At 41.0% G+C, this 20,023-nt stretch overlaps 1 protein-coding gene across 2 annotated transcripts in view; it reads right to left on the reverse strand.

Annotated features, from left to right (window-relative positions):
- Nucleotides 1-262: 262 nt before the first annotated feature.
- The window catches only part of cadpsa (Ca2+-dependent activator protein for secretion a), a 210,790-nt gene continuing 191,029 nt past the window's right edge, over nucleotides 263-20,023 (reverse strand). For both annotated transcript variants that reach the window (XM_060910653.1, XM_060910652.1), the window contains 2 exons: nucleotides 12,600-12,704; nucleotides 263-1,089 (listed from right to left, as the gene is read on the reverse strand). In XM_060910653.1, the coding sequence (XP_060766636.1) occupies nucleotides 922-1,089; nucleotides 12,600-12,704 (273 nt within the window). In that variant the 3' untranslated portion in view covers nucleotides 263-921. The remainder of the gene's footprint in view (nucleotides 1,090-12,599; nucleotides 12,705-20,023) is intronic.

The following is a 20,023-nucleotide window of genomic DNA, read 5'->3' on the forward strand; positions in this document are numbered from 1 at the left end:
TTGGATTTTTTTTATATATATATTTTTTTCTTTCTTTCTTTCTTTTTTTTGATAACATGGATGACCTTCTGCACCAAGGACAATACACAACATTGGATATGATGGAAAGCAACAGAGCAAGATAGAAAAAAAAAAACATTTGCTGGAACGGTAGGAAAAGTGAGGTTTTACAGTAGGTTATGTACTTGCTAATCGATTAAAATATGTAAAAAGTATATTTATAAATCAGAAAATGACATAAAAACATAAGTATATAGTCCATATTAGTCAAAGTACATCATAATATAGTTAGTATTGCGTTTCTAAAATATCTACTAACTCATTAAAAAAAAAAAAGATGTCCGTTCCAGATGGCTTGTGGTACCAGAGATACTGTGATTATTGATTGACTATTCATTTATTGTGTAAATGGAATATAAACACTACCTTTAAACACCCCAAACCAGTTAAATACAACATAATCAATTCATCTGGCCAAAAAAAAAAAGACTCCAAAGGAGACTATGCGCAATTATGTACCGTTCATATATTTACAGTACACATAAAAAGCGCCGTACACATTTGCATCGAACAGGGACACAACAGGGCATACGTTCCTAACCATCTGACGCAAACATCACTTACAAGTAGTACGCCATATTGCTTCGAAACATTTAGGAACACATTTTGGACATTATTACTTGTAAAACACCAATTCCAAATTCGAACACCCCCCCCAAAAAAAAAAAATTTGTTACAACGATCTTCTGATGAACATTAAATATCGATTTTTAAAATTTTCTTATCTCATATCAATAACTAACATTGGCCCCCGTTATCATTCGTACGACTCGAAAGTAAAAATTATTAAGGAAGCATGACGAACGGAGTGCATGCATCGCTTCATCAGACTACACCAAACATGGCTGCTCCACATGGCACCTAATTGTCTTCTTCATCGCTGTCCTTCATGGAGATGCCCTGCATTCCTCCGTCCCTCACAGACGCCGTGGCCTCTTCCAGCGTCAGCCTGTTCTTCACCGTCTCGTACATCTTGCTGTTCAGAGTGGAGTCGAGGACGCCTTGCAGACGGAAGTCGCGGTATTTTTTCTGAAAAAGTCCAGAGAGAGTTGGTCAGTGTAGACATAGTACTTTATTACTGGTAATTCGGAAAAAAATGCAATGTATTCCGTTCATTAAAATGGACGAACCAAGGAAAGGATGTCATTTTAGTACTTTAATTTTACTTTGTTGCACATCTTAGTCCAGAATGATTTTTTTAAAAGGGTTTCTTAGTTAGTCATGGCCGGGTTCTTGCCCAAACTGATAATCACATCATCAGTTTTTCTCTGGATAATCAGACACAAGGTACACCACTACTCTTACCAGAGCAGTTGGGGGTTAGACATCTTGCTCAAGAGCACTTGTGTCAGTCCTGCTGGTTCAGGGAATCAAACCAGCAACCTTCTCCCCCCCAAAGCTGTTTCTCTAACCATTTGGCCATGGCTTACACCTAATTATTTCATGTTTCTTCCCATATTATTTTATGCTCCATGTTTGTCTCATCTCATCTCATTATCTCTAGCCGCTTTATCCTGTTCTACAGGGTCGCAGGCAAGCTGGAGCCTATCCCAGCTGACTACGGGCGAAAGGCGGGGTACACCCTGGACAAGTCGCCAGGTCATCACAGGGCTGACACATTTTCCACTACCAACGCGGCTGAGTTGGGCTGAGCCGTGCCGTGCTGAGTTGGGCTGAGTCGAGCTGAGTGGGGCTGTTGGAGTTGCATTTCGACTACAACCGCGCTGAACCGTGCTGGCTGGAAGTGGGTGGACACATTGGGTGGAGTTAGCGAAAGTGGGTGGACGTCACATGATGTCGTTAGGCGGCGCAAACAGTGACATCAGTGATCTTTTAAGCGGTAGTCTCACGACCCGGATAGTAAACAATAAACATGGAGGACATGGAGTCGTTAGTGTTGCTGGTCTTGGTGCTGTGGCTTGTTGTCACCGACAACGCCAACAGATACTGGCAAGAGCGTATAGATGAGGCGAGGCGCATAAGGCTTCAGAAATTCTCGTAATTCGTAATTCTTCTTCTTCCGGGTTTACGGTGTTTACAGATCCCAGCGTGCTCGCGGGGCGTGTGTGGGCATGTGAGGACACTCCTCTTCACCAATCAGTGCACAGGGGAGTGTCTCCTCACGCCCCTAGCCCCACTCGGCTCGGTTTGGCTCGCTTCAGCCCCACTCCAAAACCGTGCGAGTTTTGGGTGCTGAGCAGGGCTGAAGCGAGCTGAGTCGTGCTGCTCTGAGGTAGTCAAAACGCGAGCCGTGTCGGGCTGAAGTGAGCTGAAAAAGGGTAGTGGAAAAGGGCCAATAGACACAGACAACCATTCACACTCACGGTCAATTTAGAGTCACCAGTTAACCTAACCTGCATGTCTTTGGACTGTGGGGGAAACCGGAGCACCCGGAGGAAACCCACACGGACACAACATGCAAACTCCACACAGAAAGGCCCTCGCCAGCCACGGGGCTCAAACCCGGACCTTCTTGTTGTGAGGCGACAGCGCTAACCACTACACCACCGTGCCGCCCTGCTCCATGTTTGTTTGAAAAATAATTTTAATACTGTTCTAATTTTGGTAAAAAAATTGGAAATGTCTTGGTTTTTTAGTTCAATAAATAAAGTACTAGTACTAAACTATTTAACAGTTATTCCATGAAATCGAGTCGTACATGAGCTGATAGCCGACGAGGCGCATAGCACCGAGTTGGCATGTACAACAAGATTGAGTGGAATAACTGTTTTATTCGATCCACATTGACTGGATTTTGAAAAACAGAGCGTTTTTATTTCTTGCAAATTTGATAAATAAAAACTTTCTACAAAACATCCGACAAAATCATTTCCGCTTAGGCAGACTTCTTAAAAACCTATCGATGGCTGCACAAATTGACTTTAGTATTGTTTTTTTTTTTTTGTAGAAAGTCCCGTCGTGCCGAGGTATAGAATAGCTTTAGAGATTTATTTAATTCTTCCTTGGACAGTTCAGTTATATAATTTTCAAACTTTTTTGAGCTTGTGAACCAGTCTAAAAAAAAAACCAACAAATTTTAATGCGTAAAGATGAAGAATGTAAAAAAAAAGGCAAAAGGACAGTTGCAATTTGTGAAAAATGCGATAATAATCATTCTTGTAAAATTTTAAAAAGATATGTTCTTACCATCAAATACTTTCATTCCATATTTTGTTGCTTTTTGTTTGTTTTTTGGGGGGTTTTGTTTTCAAGTAGTTTTTATTTCATCCTCAGTTGGTTTAGCAACACGCTCTGACATTTTGTTTTTCTCTCCTCACAGTATCCTTGACTTGCAAGTGACGTCAAAGCAGAATAGAAACCCGGATGTCGGCCATGTTGGTGGATATACAAATGCGGGGTCGAGCGACATTCCATACAAAACATAGTCACGCGTGCGCAACTCTCTTTGTTTTCTCACTGCTTTCAGCGTTCTTTTAGCGATGCCATATCTTTGTGCTGTATATGGTCGTGGTCACAACAGTACTCGTGACCGTGGCATGTTCTGATTTTTTAGAATTCCATCTGTGATTTGGAAAGAGGGCGAGGAAACTCTGAGGCTGAGTACGGAGAGGAGACGAGCGCGGCTGAACAACATCGGCAGGGCCGATCTATCGGAGACTAAAACCAAAACAGCTCGTGTTTGCAGTAATCATTTTATCTCAGCTGAGATTCAAAAGCTCTTTCGATAATATCACGGAAGAATTTTATTTCGTGTTGCTAGAATTTTGCTATAAAATGAGCGTTCTTTCTTGTCATGGTTCACTTGGTCGTTGTTATAATTTTAACACATATATTACCATTTTGCTTCTAGGAGCACCAGCAAAATTATACGATAGAAACAATCCAGACTGGGCACCCACTCAGAAAATGGGCTGCGTTTTACCCGAGGTCGGACTTGATTCTTCAGCAGCCGAACCAGATAGAACACAATATCTGGGTACTCGATGGTCAGTAGAAGCGTCTTATCTTCAGAAAAGTCTGACTTTTTTAAATAATATGGGTCAAAACCCACACATACGGTATCTATCTTCTCTTTGTATCGAATCTTCACTCAAGTGTTCAAATCATGGTAATACTGAGAAAATTCAGCACTGTTTACAGACACGCTTTCAGCGGCTGCCGTCTTCGTCGCTTTGTATATCCACCGTCATGGCGGACGCTCATGACGTAGCACATTTTGATCACATGGTTGCAAGTCATCTATATGAGCCGATAGCCTAGTAGTAGAGTAGCCAATCAGAGCATGTGATTGCTCATATCCAGTGAATATGGATAGAATAAAATGAGATATCGCACAAAACATTTTTCCCCAATACTGATACTAAAACCTTGAACATTAGTCAATACCAATACTGCCAAATACTATGAAGCAACATCACTTACAGTGGTGCTTGAAAGTTTGTGAACCCTTTAGAATTTTCTATATTTCTGCATAAATATGACCTAAAACAACATCAGATTTTCACACAAGTCCTAAAAGTAGATAAAGAGAACCCAGTTAAACAAATGAGACCAAAATATTATACTTGGTCATTTATTTATTGAGGAAAATGATCCGATATTACATATCTGTGAGTGGCAAAAGTATGTGAACCTCTAGGATTAACAGTTAATTTGAAGGTGAAATTAGAGTCAGGTGTTTCCAATCAATGGGATGACGATCAGGTGTGAGTGGGCACCCTGTTTTATTTAAAGAACGGGGTCTATCAAAGTCTGATCAATCCAAACCCACGTGTTTGTGGAAGTGTATCATGGCACAAACAAAGGAGATTTCTGAGGACCTCAGAAAAAGCATTGATGATGCTCCTCAGGCTGGAAAAGGTTACAAAACCATCTCTAAAGAGTTTGGACTCCACCAATCCACAGTCAGACAGATTGTGTACAAATGGAGGAAATTCAAGACCAATATTACCCTCCCCAGGAGTGGTCGACCAACAAAGATCACTCCAAGAGCAAGGCGTGTAATAGTTGGCGAGGTCACAAAGGACCCCAAGGTAACTTCTAAGCAACTGAAGGCCTCTCTCACATTGGCTAATGTTAATGTTTATGAGTCCACCATCAGGAAAACACTGAACAACAATGGTGTGCATGGCAGGGTTGCAAGGAGAAAGCCACTGCTCTCCAAAAAGAACATTGCTGCTTGTCTGCAGTTTGCTAAAGATCACGTGGACAAGCCAGAAGGCTATTGGAAAAATATTTTGTGGAAGGATGAGACCAAAATAGAACTTTTTGGTTTAAATGAGAAGTGTTATGTTTGGAGAAAGGAAAACACTGCATTCCAGCATAACAACCTTATCCCTTCTGTGAAACATGGTGGTGGTAGTATCATGGTTTGGGCCTGTTTTGCTGCATCTGGGCCAGGACGGCTTGCCATCATTGATGGAACAATGAATTCTGAATTATACCAGCGAATTCTAAAGGAAAATGTCAGGACATCTGTCCATGAACTGAATCTCAAGAGAAGGTGGGTCATGCAGCAAGACAATGACCCTAAGCACACAAGTCATTCTACCAAAGAATGGTTAAAGAAGAATAAAGTTAATGTTTTGGAATGGCCAAGTCAAAGTCCTGACCTTAATCCAATGGAAATGTTGTGGAAGAACCTGAAGCGAGCAGTTCATGTGAGGAAACCCACCAACATCCCAGAGTTGAAGCTGTTCTGTACGGAGGAATGGGCTAAAATTCCTCCAAGCCGGTGTGCAGGACTGATCAACAGTTACCAGAAATGTTTAGTTGCAGTTATTGCTGCACAAGGGGGTCACACCAGATACTGAAAGCAAAGGTTCACATACTTTTGCCACTCACAGATATGTAATTTTGGATCATTTTCCTCAATAAATAAATGACCAAATATAATATTTTTGTCTCATTTGTTTAACTGGGTTCTCTTCATCTACTTTTAGGACTTGTGTGAAAATCTGATGATGTTTTAGGTCATATTTATGCAGAAATATAGAAAATGTTAAAGGGTTCACAAACTTTCAGGCACCACTGTACGTTGTAAACATAATGAAGTATAAATATATCATCAATCCAAACACAAGAAAAAATTGTCTCTTTTATGTGTAAATATTTCTAGTTCCAGAAATAAATTCCTTTTTCAGTTCAATTCCCTTCAGTCATTTATTACAAGACCTGATATCCGATATGATTTTTCTAATCTACAATCCACCACTTTTACTGGTATCAGCTAAATACTGGATTAGCGCCATCTTCGAACAATAACTACTAAACTACAGAGCTAACTAGATAAGCCTTCATTTTATTATTATTTTTTATTTATTGAGTTTCAAATACACTTTCTAACATGAAAAAAATAACATGAAATACAAATTCACGAAAACACACGATGGATATTATACTATTTTGAGCGAAGAGCAACAAATTAAAATATGAAAATGCTGTTTCTTTTCAAATAGGAAACAACGTTGATTTTCGTTACGAGCAAATTTCCTCCATTAAGGAAGATTCTCATTCTTTGAAGTCTTTTTTCCATAAATTCTATCATTTATATTTTTAATAATTATGATAAAGCTGTTGAGCGTCTTGAAATCAAATGTATATTTTATTGCTGTTGAATCGAAAGAAAGGATCTGGAACGATGCAACATCTATGCAACCGTATTATGATGTATTAAATGGAACATGTGCATCACAGACTTGCATCGATAGATATATCGATTTTCTTCAACAAGTATATTCAATTTTAAATTGTTCTTGCAGTTTACGCAAACTATACATAAATATGCACCCAGTGAATTCACCAAAACGAAAAGCTACGACTCATCTCCGTGAGAATTAGCGGAATAAAAATTCCAAATGATCAAAAGTGTACTGAATCGAATACAAGTACTCGAAGTATTGTAAGTATGGAAGTTAACTAAGTTCACCCTGTAAGTTACGTTTATTTGTGCTGCATTGCTTGTCATCCTTTTCCACATTATAGTTGGAATCAGGAGTCCAGCAAACCAACCTGAACAAAATGAAACCTGTGCTTATTTAAACGTACTTACTGGACCACACCTTATTCATTACACAGGAAGATTCCTGATGTTAAAAAAAAAAAAAAAAACTGAGCCTGAGACCAGCAACATTATTCTGTTTTTTAGGGAACGCCAGTCCTGCTTGTCTGAACACTGTCGTTATGGATGTCCTTCGGGTTTATGTAACAGAGGAAGTGAAGCCTGGCTGGTGGCTTCACAGGACAGAAATAAACCTGGAATGCCAAACTACAAGGTCCTGCTCCTGCTGCTACCCGGAGATCACACTGCAAGATTTAGCAGCAGAGGTGATCTTACAGAGGGAGGGAAGACCGAGTTTAGCATATTTATCAGGCTGAAATTGTAAATCAGCCACTTTTTTTTTTAAAATCTCAGATACAAATAAATCAAAACAGATATAGCAATGGGAACCCTGAGTCTTCTCGGTTATTTATCACTGAGTATTATTTGTAACAGAAGTACCAGCACTTTATTAGTTGTTGACTAACTGCGATGAGTTAAGGCCAATTTATTCTGACAACCCAGTCCTCGCAGACGGCGCCGCAGATAGCGTCTGCGTAGCCCCCCCACCTTCGCAGACGCTCTGCGCGCACCTCCTAAAAATTGTGACCACCGCAGAAGCCTCGCAGACAGCGTCGCAGACAAGAGGGCTCTGATTGGTCCACTCTACATCCGCTGTACACGCACTTCCGCTTCCCTACTTTCCCGGTTTGGTTTGTTTTCACGACCGGCATTTTTAAAAACACGAGCGAAGATGGAGCAGCACGAAGAGCGGTTGATCGAGGAAGTGAGGAAGTACGTACATCTATACGACTCCAGTTCTAGTCATTATAAGTAGCCGGAGGATAAACACTCCACTAACCACACCCACCAACTACTCCTAGCGATTTCGTGACTTCGCGCCCCCTTGCGTTGTGCTGGTGAATAACATTGCGCACGCCTATTACTCCCCGCTCAACGATAAATTACAACTGTCTGCGAAAAGCTATCTGCGAAAGCCTTGTCGCAAGAGCATGCAGAGGCCTTTACTCAGCAAATAAAGTGAAAACGAATAGACAGACTGTACAGTTTATGTACATTCTGTGTTTTCAATACCCCCCAAGCGTAACTACGTCATCACTTGTTTATCGCAGTACGTTATGGGGGATAGCCGGGGTCGGTAGCTGTGCCATATAGCGGATGTTAGATTAATTTTACGTGAGAGCGATGCGAGAGGAGCGATTTTGCCGTGCTCTGTCATGGAAGACAATGAAATTGGTGATTTAAAGAGGTGGATAACACGTCGAGGGTTTACAGCAGGAGAATCTCAATCCAAATCAAGCTTGGTGAGAAGGTCAGACGTAAGTGACAAGAATTCGTACAACCTAGAGATTGACCGAGTCGACCACACTGTACAACAACAACATCAAATCTCAGAATGTCTTATCAAAACATTTAGAAATGAGCAATTAGTTCAATATCAGGAAACATTGCCAAAAAAAAAATCTTTGGAAATCCGCTGATCTGCCGTGTCATGTTCAGTATAAATGCATTTACTTCAATAAATGACACTAGTGAGGTACACTGAACATTATACACACCCGAAAGAGAACCCTTGGTGGTTTGGGAGTTTTATCGGTCCGACAGGTTGTTCGGCTGCCGAGCGCGTCGGTACGTTGAGAGGCAAAAGCTGAAGAATGCTTCTTGTTTTACAGGCTTAGGAATATCGCTAGTTTCAGACGATGAACAGTGTCAATTGTTATTATCTTCTATAACCGAAGGCCGTTTCGCAGACCGTGGAAATATTGCTGGGTCACAGTTTAAAGGGGAACAGAGGGCAATATATAGAGTAAATATATAACAATAAAACACACATTAACGAACCTTATTCAAGACTTACAAAAGTTTTTTGTTCTAAGGTTGGAAAGTTATAGTGTTTTGAAAGTAGCTCGAGCAAACTATTTCCGCAGTTTGAACAGCCCGCCATGATATTAATTTTATCCAATCAGAATGCACGTTCATTTTCTCTGCGTAACACTCATGACGTATGTATGTGCCCAGTTGTGTTGGCTCATTGAGGTTGGGAACAGCACGTGTGAAATACCTGTTTCTGCCTCTTGCGACGATTTCGCAAGCCCACGGGTGGCGCCTATCTCATTGCAGCAAATAAATTCTGCTGGACTCGTGAGCAACTCCACGTTACATTTTCCGCACGAGCACCACGCCGTGTCACCTGCACGCAGACGCTCTGCCCCACGCTCGCCATGCCCATGGTCAGCATCAGTCTCATCCTCGCAGTCATCCGAGCTTTCTTCTCTTATTTCATCACCGGAGTCGAGAGTACCTCTCCTAGGTTCAAACTGGTACCCTTCTAAGCCATAGCCTGCTTGCAGTGTGTCTTGCGGAATCTCTTCGTATGATTCGACAGAGCTGTCGCTTTCACTTGATGCGCCCGACGCCATGATTACACGCTTATCTCCTCTATTTCGGAGAGTTCCGCTAGTGCAGTGGGTAGCACTGATGTCACGGTCTTTTAAAAATGGCAACTCTTGTGCGGTTTAGCGTATAAAGTATTATATTTACAATTACCAAGATATTTCGTTGTTTTCTAGTATATAAATTTGATAGAATACTTAAGAATACGTTACTTTGTCACATCAGCAACTGTATATATTATAGTTGGTACCCCTTTAAGTACGTCTTTTTCCCCATCAGACAAATGTAAGCTTTCAATTTGATGCTTTTCGTTGCGGATTAAACTTATCCATTTCTTTCTTCTCTTCTTCTCGACTGGCAGCTGATAAAAGCTCAAATTAGGTGTTCTCTTTGTTGTGGAGACACAGTAAGGCACACAGCAATTCACTTTAGGCGGCATGGTTAAAACCGGTTAGGCAGAACAATGCAGGGTTTAACAAAGGCGAAAGTAAACAGTATAGCAGAGCTGACCCTGGGTATCGCCCATAATGCATTGCAGTAAACAAGTGATGACGTACCATGTGTCCAAAATCGCTCCCTACTCACTATACAGTGAGGATTCCATTTTGTAGTGCTGTCCGAAACCTTAGTGAGGATTATTTACACTCCATATAGTGCACTCAAAGTATCCCATAATGCATCATGAAAAGTAGTGTACAACCGATGGTCACTAACCAAAGCAATATATCCCATCATGCACTGTGGTCGTGCTGAAAAAAAATCAAATTAAAAGTCTCAAATTTGATTTAATAAAAGGCAGCGGCAAAGAAGAAAGTATTCAGCCTTGATTTAAAAGAACTGAAAGATGCAGGGACTTTGTATTTATTAATGTGGGAAATACGCTCAGTATAATATGGATTTATCACAAAAACACATGCGTGTATTTATTATTTTGAAAACCCACCAGCCAACTGATCTGGCACGTTTTAATTGTGCGACAGTAATGACGTAAATACCAGCGCGACGGACCAGTGTCCGAAAGTGTTTTTTCGTTTTACCAATGAGCTCACTGTATAGTCCTCTATCTAGTAATTCCCTATATAGGGGCGAGGGAGTTGTGAGCAATTTCAGACACAGGGGTAGTCACGGGTTAGGTTTGTTTGCTCTTAAGATTTGTCATGCAGTCTTTCTAACATCCATCTAAAATTCCTCAGTTCATCAATTCAGCCATTTAAACTGTAATTTTTATTGCGTGATTAAGTGGAACTGGCTCGACCTGTGTACACAGTTGACTCCATTTGCATACCCTTAGGACAAAATGTCATTATAGCAACAAGCCACTTAGTGTGTTGGGTTCCACAGATGTTCCTTCATTATCACATTTTCAAAATAGTGCATAGAAAGATATTAATAGTGAAAAAAAAAGATACACAGTCAGGTCTATAAGTATTTGGACGGTACACAATTGTCATAATTTTGCCTTTTTATACCACCACAATGGATTTGAAATGAAGCCATTGAGATGTGATTTGAAGGCGAGAATTTCAGCTTTAATTCAAAGCATCGAACAAAAATAATCATTTCGGAATGACTTTTTTATTATTATTTTTTTTTTTACATAGTCCCTTCATTTTTGCAGGCTCAAAAGTAATTGGACAAACTAGCATAATTATAAATGTAAACATCATTTTGAATACATGAATGCAACTCCTTTACAGTCAATAACCACCTGACATCTGGAACCCATGGACATCACCAAATGCTGAGTTTCCTCCCTTGAGATGTTTTGCCAGGCCTTTATTGTAGCCACCTTCAGTTGTTGCTTGCGTGTTAGGCTTTCTGTCTTCAGTTTTGTTTTCAGTCAGTGAAAAGCATGCTCAATTGAGCTGACTAACTTGGCCATTTAAGAGCATTTCATTTCTCTACCTTAAGAAGCTCTTGGGTTGCTTTCATGGTACGTTTTGGGTCATTATTCATCTGTATTGTGCAGCTTCATCCTATCATTTTGCAGCATTTGACTGAATCTGAACAGAAAGTATAGATCTATATACTTCAGAATTCATCCTGCTACTTCTATCAGCAGTCAAATCATCAATAAACACCAGTGACCCAGTTCCACTGGCAGCCAAACATGCCCATGTCTACCATGAATGGCAGATGATGTGGTATTCTTTGGACCATGAGCTCTTCCTGTCCTTCTCCATACTCTTCTCTTCCCATCATTCTGGGACAAGTTCATCTTGGTTTCATCTGTCCAAAGAATCTTGTTCCAGAAATAGGCAGGCTTTCTCGCAAAGTCCAATCAGCCTTTTTGGTTCCTGAGTGTTACCACTGGTTGGCATCTTGAGGTAAACCCTCCGTATTTACACTCAGGAAGACATCTCTTGGTTGTAGACTTTGACAATGATGAATATGCGTATTTCCTCGACTTGGTTAGATGTTGTGAAGGGGTTTTTCTTCACCAAAGAAAGAATTCTACGATTATCCACTTTAGTTATCTTCTATCTTCTGTGGTCTTCTCAGCCTTTTGGTGTTCCTGAGCTTGCCAGTGCATTCCTACTTTTGAAGAATGTACCAAATTGTTGAGTTGACGACTCCTAAAGTGTCTGCTTTCTCTCTATGTGTCCATTTTGTTTTTGTTTTTATGGGTTTTTTTTTCAGCCTAATGACGGCCTCCTCCGCTTGCATTGACGCTTCTTTGGACCACATATTGAGAACAGCTGCCAAATGCACATTCAACACTTGGAAACAACTTCAGACCTTTTATCTCCTTAATTTATCATGAAATCATGAGAAAGCAGCCCATATGTTGCCATGAAATTGCTTATCAGTCAATTGTCCAACATCTTAACTGCTTCATTTCAAATCCACTGTGGTTGTGTAAAAAGGCAAAATTATGAAAACTGTCACTGTGCAAATTCTGATGGACCTGACTGTGTATACTTTTGAGGAGTTCAAAAGTTTGCATCTCCCTATGTCAATATGATATAAATGTTTTTAATAACTTCTTTGTCCGCCCCAACCTCCTTCATATTCTCCAAACTACTGGAATGTAAAATAGAGGTATACTTACTTTTTCACCCAGTAACCATAGGGGATGCAAACTTTTGCACTCAGCTATATGTATTCCTTAGATATATATTACCTTTACAATCCGAATGAGGATTTTCAGCTGGTACAGGTGAAGCTGCAGGTCCATGCGATCTGTTAGCCAGGTACCCAGTAGGTTCATTGTGCTAGTGTACCATTGCTGAAACACAAATGCAGCTTTTTCCAACAAGACACACATACACACTGGGACAAATCTGAACAAGACAAGGAGTTTAAGTAGGTAAAAAGCTAGGGATTGTTTTTGGGGTTTTTTATTTTTATTATTGTTAATTTCTGAGCATAAATATGGCCATTTGGGACAATCTTTCCAATCATTTCCAATCAACTGGTTCAATGGATCAACTTGAATCATTTGCTAATGTTGTACGGGTTAAAGAAGTGCACAAGCACCCGACTGAGAAGAAGCCACAGACCAAAGCTTCAGTTGGTTCTTAAGCAACCCAGGATCCAAGGGGTTTTGTTTGTTTGGGTTTTTTTTTTTTACTCTGAAACAAGCCTGGACAAAAGCTATAGCCATATCTTAAAAAACTTGGGACCAAAACTTACTCTGGACCAAAGCCTGATGTGACATAAACAACCACTGACTGAAGCTTCAGCTGAATAGTAAACATTCCTGAACCAAAGCTTCAGGCAAAGAAAAACTTTTCCTTTTAGCAAATTACTAATTGACACCATGCAAGCCCACAGTCTGTCTCCGCTGCTCATGGTCATAGACTGAGAGAGATGCTCAGTCTGCCATCAGCCCCTGTCAGCACACACTCATCACTCTTCACTCCTCTTGTTTCACCAGAGGAGAGGCAGGCACGTTGTCCTTACTTTACCCAACTATCCTCTCATCCAATCCCTGAAACTTACTGAACTCAAGGCAATTATTAAACAGCCGACGCTCTTGGCTTCTGGGTTGCAGATGTTGGACCGTGGGGAAGATCTGAGCTGAGCTGGAATCTAATTGATTGGTTGTGACTAAGCCGAGCTGTTGATAGGAGTCCAAACAGTCGGGGTAAAAAGAGCAAACTGAGCAGGTTTTTTTGGGAAAGACATCTCAAATCTCAAAAATGTCCAAATTTGTGGTGTCTCTGCAAGGTTGATTAGTGTAACCTAATGGGACTTTGATGTCCAGGTTAGCAGGATCAGAAGACCACATAGCACCAACAAAACGGAGTAGCCCGACAACCACAAGTAACAATGTGTTGTAACAATGTGATGGACGGTCCGGTCCAGTCCATCCATGCCTTAGATTGTGGGACTTCCATGCTGGATCCAGGCCAGAAATTCAGTCCTTCCTTGCTGAAGGCCATTTCCTGAAGTGGCGCTCCCACACCTGCTACCACTCCTCTCCCATCAGCCAGGGCTTTTTAAGAACTGTTTGGAGCTACTCCATTTGCTAGACTGTCTCTTGTAGACTTTCCTTGCCTTGCTACAGCTCTTTGGTATTGTGTCTTCTTGATTCCCCCTGCCTGAGTTTTTCCTTGGTTTTTGTCAAGTTTTTCTGTCCAGTTTTTTTGTCCTTGTTTTTGCCTGCCTGTTCTTTTGGATTGTGTCTTTTGCTACCTCTGCCTGGATTTCCCTTGTCCCTGTGTTCATCAGTTTTTGTGAAGATTTTTCTGTCCTGTTTTTTGTCCCTGACCGTGTCTACTTGCTCCTGTGTTTTTGACCTCCTAGCCTGTTTTTTGACGACCGATTTTTGCCTGAGCCCTACTGTACCTTTTTGCCTTTCTGCCATCTGCTTCATTAAAGAAGTTTTTTTCTGTTTACACTGCCTGTTTTCTGAGTCTGCTCTTGACCTCACTTCACCTCGGTTTGCCATTCGTGACACAATGTGCTTGTTCTACAACCTGTTCCAAAGTTTACAGTTCAAAAACGCTAACATAGATTTTCTAAATAAATGTTGAACAAACTGTTAAGAATTACCTTCATTCATTTTCTGGCCATTGGATTTCTTATTGGTATGTCGTTATGTTTTATATGTTTTGTCACCTTTTATGTCAATGATCAGTTGACCCAAGTTTGCACTTATTGCAAGCATCACTGATGAAATTTGAAACATTTTGGTTGGTTAACCAAATGAGACCGTCAGTGATGGCGTAGCTCATTCCGGTCCCGTCTAGTCCAGAAGCAATGATCTCAAGTGCGCAATAAATGTTGCAAGCTATACAGTGGTGCTTGAAAGTTTGTGAACCCTTTAGAATTTTCTATGTTTCTGCATAAATATGACCTAAAACATCATCAGATTTTCACACAAGTCCTAAAAGTAGATAAAGAGAACCCAGTTAAACAAATGAGACAAAAATATTATACTTGGTCATTTATTTATTGAGGAAAATGATCCAATATTACATATCTGTGAGTGGCAAAAATATGTGAACCTCTAGGATTAGCAATTAATTTGAAGGTGAAATTAGAGTCAGGCGTTTTCAATCAATGGGATGACAATCTGGTGTGAGTGGGCACCCTGTTTTATTTAAAGAACAGGGATCTATCAATGTCTGATCCTCACAACACATGTTTGTGGAAGTGTATCATGGCACGAACACAGATTTCTGAGGACCTCAGAAAAAGCGTTGTTGATGCTCATCAGGCTGGAAAAGGTTACAAAACCATCTCTAAAGAGTTTGGACTCCACCAATCCACAGTCAGACAGATTGTGTACAAATGGAGGAAATTCAAGACCATTGTTACCCTCCCCAGGAGTGGACGACCAACAAAGATCACTCTGGAGAGCAAGGCGTGTAATAGTCGGTGAGGTCACAAAGGACTCCAGGGTAACTTCTAAGCAACCGAAGGCCTCTCTCACATTGACTAATGTTCATGAGTCCACCATCAGGAGAACACTGAACAACAATGGTGTGCATGGCAGGGTTGCAAGGAGAAAGCCACTGCTCTCCAAAAAGAACACTGCTGCTCGTCTGCAGTTTACTAACGATCACGTGGACAATCCAGAAGGCTATAGATAGTTTTCACATGACGTCACAGAGTCGGGGATTCCCTAGTGGCGGCCATCTTGCGGGTCAAGCTTACCGTACGGGTGACTGAGCACACATTGTAACGCGTGAGTACAAAGTCTTCAAAAGAACCCAAGCAGGCTATTTAAAGCTAGCAATGGTGCACACCTGTTGTATTCACGGCTGTCGTAATAGGTCAAATAATGAAGTCAAGCGGAGCTTTTATGGAATTCCCACTGTACGGGAGCACGAAGGCGAGCAAACAAAGAAACTCAGCATACAAAGGAGAAATCTATGGCTTGCGAGAATCAAACGCAAGGATTATCAGCCTTCCAAACACAGCAAAGTCTGCTCCGATCATTTTATAAGTGGTAAGTTGTTTAAATAAACAATCAATTGTGTTTAAGTTTGTTTTTGGAAACCAAAACATCATGTGAACAATCTCTGGAGAATGCCTAACTGGAACCGCTGAGTGTACGTTTACATTGTAATGTACACTTAATATCGCTTGTTTGTCACGTTTCTATTTGAAACTTGTCACTTCACTCACGCAAGGGTCATTTTTGAAAAACATTTTAGGTCTATTCTGTATGATTTGATTTGTGTTTGGGATGCAAACAGCGCGCCTTTTGGCGGATGCCGCCTGAATCGCACAGATCCGATTTTTTTTTTTGGGGGGGGGGGGGCGTTGGAGTGTCTGATTATAATTTCAAAGTAAATTCTGTATTAAAATTACTAAATAAGCAAATCCGTTACAGTCCATGAAACAGGAAGTATAAGGATGAGAAAAAAACAGTTTAAATCGGGAAGCTGCGCACATTGGCACAGTCCTGCACACCGCTCGGGCTGCGCCAATGTGCGCAGCTTCCCGATTTAAACTGTTTTTTTCTCATCCTTATACTTCCTGTTTCATGGACTGTAACGGATCTGATTATTTAGTAATTTTAATACAGAATTTACTTTGAAATTATAATCAGACACTCCAACGCCCCCCCTAAAAAAAAAATCGGATCTGCGCGATTCAGCCGTGAAAAAGGCGGCATCCGACAAAAGGCGCGCTGTGAATCTATAAAGTTGTATATATCAGACAGCCTTTAAAGTTTGATGAAGTCAGTTTCAGGCTTTGGAGCAGGCTTTGGTAGTTTCAGGCTTTGGCAGCCCTGCATAGTCACTTGAAAATGCATCTTTGTCCACTTCGTAGGGGTCAATTCCCCCAATCAAGGCCAGTTTGGCTGCATACCGTTGTCGTGAGATGTCGTCTAATGTATCTATATACCATGGTGCGATTGCTCTAAGACAACGAGGGAGGCTCAGCCTCCTCTAAAAATGACGAACATCGTGTAGGATGAATTGCGCTAGGCTTATGTTATAGCCGACCTTATAACATTGCTATTTCAGATCCAGAATCATAGAAATATATGTGCTCAACCCAACTACAGTGCGAAATCATTCCGTTATAACTTTCCCCAGTTCGCCTAATGTGTGCGTGAGTTTTTCCCCCTCGTGACAGCGTGATGCAGCCCAGCCTCAGTGGACTTCAATGGCATTTGGGAGCTATGCGCTTTCAATCTCAAAATGCAAGACGATTATTGGACAAATACTGCGAAAACGTCCGCCCACGGACTCCCACGGACTCCCAGCCTCAGTGGACTTCAATGGCATTTGGGAGCTATGCGCTTTTCAATCTCAAAATGCAAGACGGTTATTGGACAAATACTGCGAAAACGCCCGCCCCACGGACTCCCAGCCTCACAGTGGGAGGGACATAGCAAAGCTTTCCGCGAGGAGACTGGTGATTGGTGAAAGCGGCCGGATATTTTCTTTGATTGACAGCTCATTTCAACTATAGACAGGCAGCGGTGAATTTCAGTTCAGTCCCATGCGGATTCGCAAGTGCTGTGGTGTATTGTAAGAGATCAGCTTACATTTCGATTTCATTCATTACATACGGTTTCTACCAGCTTTTTTAGTTTGTATATATTTTCATTGTAAATAAAGTGTAAATATAGTGTTGTCAAGTTTGCTATCTTAGTTCCAGAAATTTCGTTTATTTGAGTGACTGAACTTGAACTTGAGGGGGCTAGTCAGCTAGCAAGAAAGCTGCGCACGGAGGCCAAGCATTGTTGATTTAATTTTGGCGAAGCCATTTGCCAGTCTTCCTTTTGAGGAAAAAATTAAAATTAAAGAGCAGGGTAGACCAACGCCTCAAATTGACTTGGTGAAAAAGGTAGGGAATAATACTCGTTCCTTTCAGCTCTCCTGGTACGAGAAAGTGAATTGGCTAACAGCAAGTGACCCACATCAACAACAGTAAATAGGCTACTTTAGTAATATGTCATGGATGGACCAAAAATATAGAATCTATTTAAAATGTTTATGCTGAGTATATTATATTGGAATATATATTTTTCTGGATATGAATTAAACACAGCTACAATTTGGAAAACATTTTTAAACAAAAACACAGCCGAGAACATTTCACACGACAGACCTGGATTAAAAGTGAAGGGTTATCAAAATTGTCAATAAAACATTTCTCAGTCAAAATAAGTAAAATATAGGGAAAGTGTCATTGAATGAAATGTGTGGCACCCAGCTCTATGTTTGGCTCCCCAAGGTCAGTGCTTGTGCCTATTCCAGAACACTCTGCTGTTACTGCTGAGGTTCCTGACAAAGAGCTGCTTTCAATAATGATCAATTTTTAAACAACATGCCACAATTTTAAAATATAAAATGTTAAAATATACCCCCCCCCAACACCACCATCATGTATATTGGACAGTAGGCTAATGGGCCAAAAGAACCTGTTATTTCACAGTTTGTGACCCTGCCAACAATCAGCCAGATCAGAGGCAAGAGTATGGGCAAAATTGATGTGTTTTTTCTTTTAAAATCTGGAAATATCGTAACCGACCAGCCTCCCCGTTTGAAAGACTACCAGCTGCCACTGCTATATACTTCTGTTTGCTTGATTTTGCCGAAATTGATCTTTATTTTAGAAAACTGACTATATAACTTCATAAATTCGTCCGAGATAACGTAGCCGGTAATGGGATGGTCCGTTTTGTTTGCCCCACAAGATGGCGGCTGGAGGGCGTTCCCCGGAATGCCGTGACGTCAGTGAAAACTATCTATTGGAAAAATGTTTTGTGGACGGATGAGACCAAAATAGAACTTTTTGGTTTAAATGAGAAGCGTCATGTTTGGAGAAAGGAAAACACTGCATTCCAGCATAAGAACCTTATCCCATCTGTGAAACATGGTGGTGGTAGTATCAACGGTTTGGGCCCATTTTGCTGCATCTGGGCTAAGACGGCTTGCCATCATGGATGGAACAATGAATTCTGAATTATACCAGCGAATTCTAAAGGAAAATGTCAGGACATCTGCCCATGAACTGAATCTCAAGAGAAGGTGGGTCATGCAGCAAGACAACGACCCTAAGCACACAAGTCGTTCTACCAAAGAATGGTTAAAGAAGAATAAAGTTAATGTTTTGGAATGGCCAAGTCAAAGTCCTGACCTTAATCCAATCGAAATGTTGTGGAAGGACCTGAAGCAAGTAGGTCATGTGAGGAAACCCACCGACATCCCAGAGTTGAAGCTGTTCTGTACGGAGGAACGGGCTAAAATTCCTCCAAGCCGGTGTGCAGGACTGATCAACAGTTACCGGAAAGGTTTAGTTGCAGTTATTGCTGCACAAGGGGGTCACACCAGATACTGAAAGCAAAGGTTCACATACTTTTGCCACTCACAGATATGTAATATTGGATCATTTTCCTCAATAAATAAATGACCAAGTAGAATATTTTTGTCTCATTTGTTTAACTGGGTTCTCTTTATCTACTTTTAGGACTTGTGTGAAAATCTGATGATGTTTTAGGTCATATTTATGCAGAAATATAGAAAATTCGAAAGGGTTCGCAAACTTTCAAGCACCATTGTAGCTTGCAGTGATCGTATTGATATTATTTAAGAACTGGTGACATGAAGAGGTTGAGGATCTGAAAGAGGTTTGGTTTTGTGTCGGGGGGGCTCTGTGATGTCTTCGTTGTGGTGTGTGTGTGTGTGTGAGTCAGGGCTCGGTGTTAATCTGGGAGTGCTGTGTGCCTGTGAACGCTCGGGCAGCCGGTCCGTGATAGACCCCCACAGAGAGGCCAGGCCTGGACAACTTCACAACTCGCACATACTGTCTCTCTTTCTATCTTTCTCTCTCCATCTCCCTCTGCCTTGATCACACACTCTGTCTTGCTCTTTCATGTGACTGCTCTCCATCTCTTGTGTCCTTTAACTTTTCTACTTTATTCTCGAATACTTTCTCCTTGGATAAACTGGCAACATTTGCTTACATGACAAAGCAATGTCACCAAATGTGTATCTGATTTTTTTTAAAAATATAAACGTTAATATCATAGATATGCATCATGCGCATAGTTCTGAAGCTCAAATCAGAGATAAATGGCTTTAAATAAAAAGGATGAAAACGATGGAGACCGAAGCAAGCGAATGCAAAAAC

The sequence above is a fragment of the Neoarius graeffei genome, chromosome 26 (assembly GCF_027579695.1).
Source record: "Neoarius graeffei isolate fNeoGra1 chromosome 26, fNeoGra1.pri, whole genome shotgun sequence".
Taxonomy (NCBI): domain Eukaryota; kingdom Metazoa; phylum Chordata; class Actinopteri; order Siluriformes; family Ariidae; genus Neoarius; species Neoarius graeffei.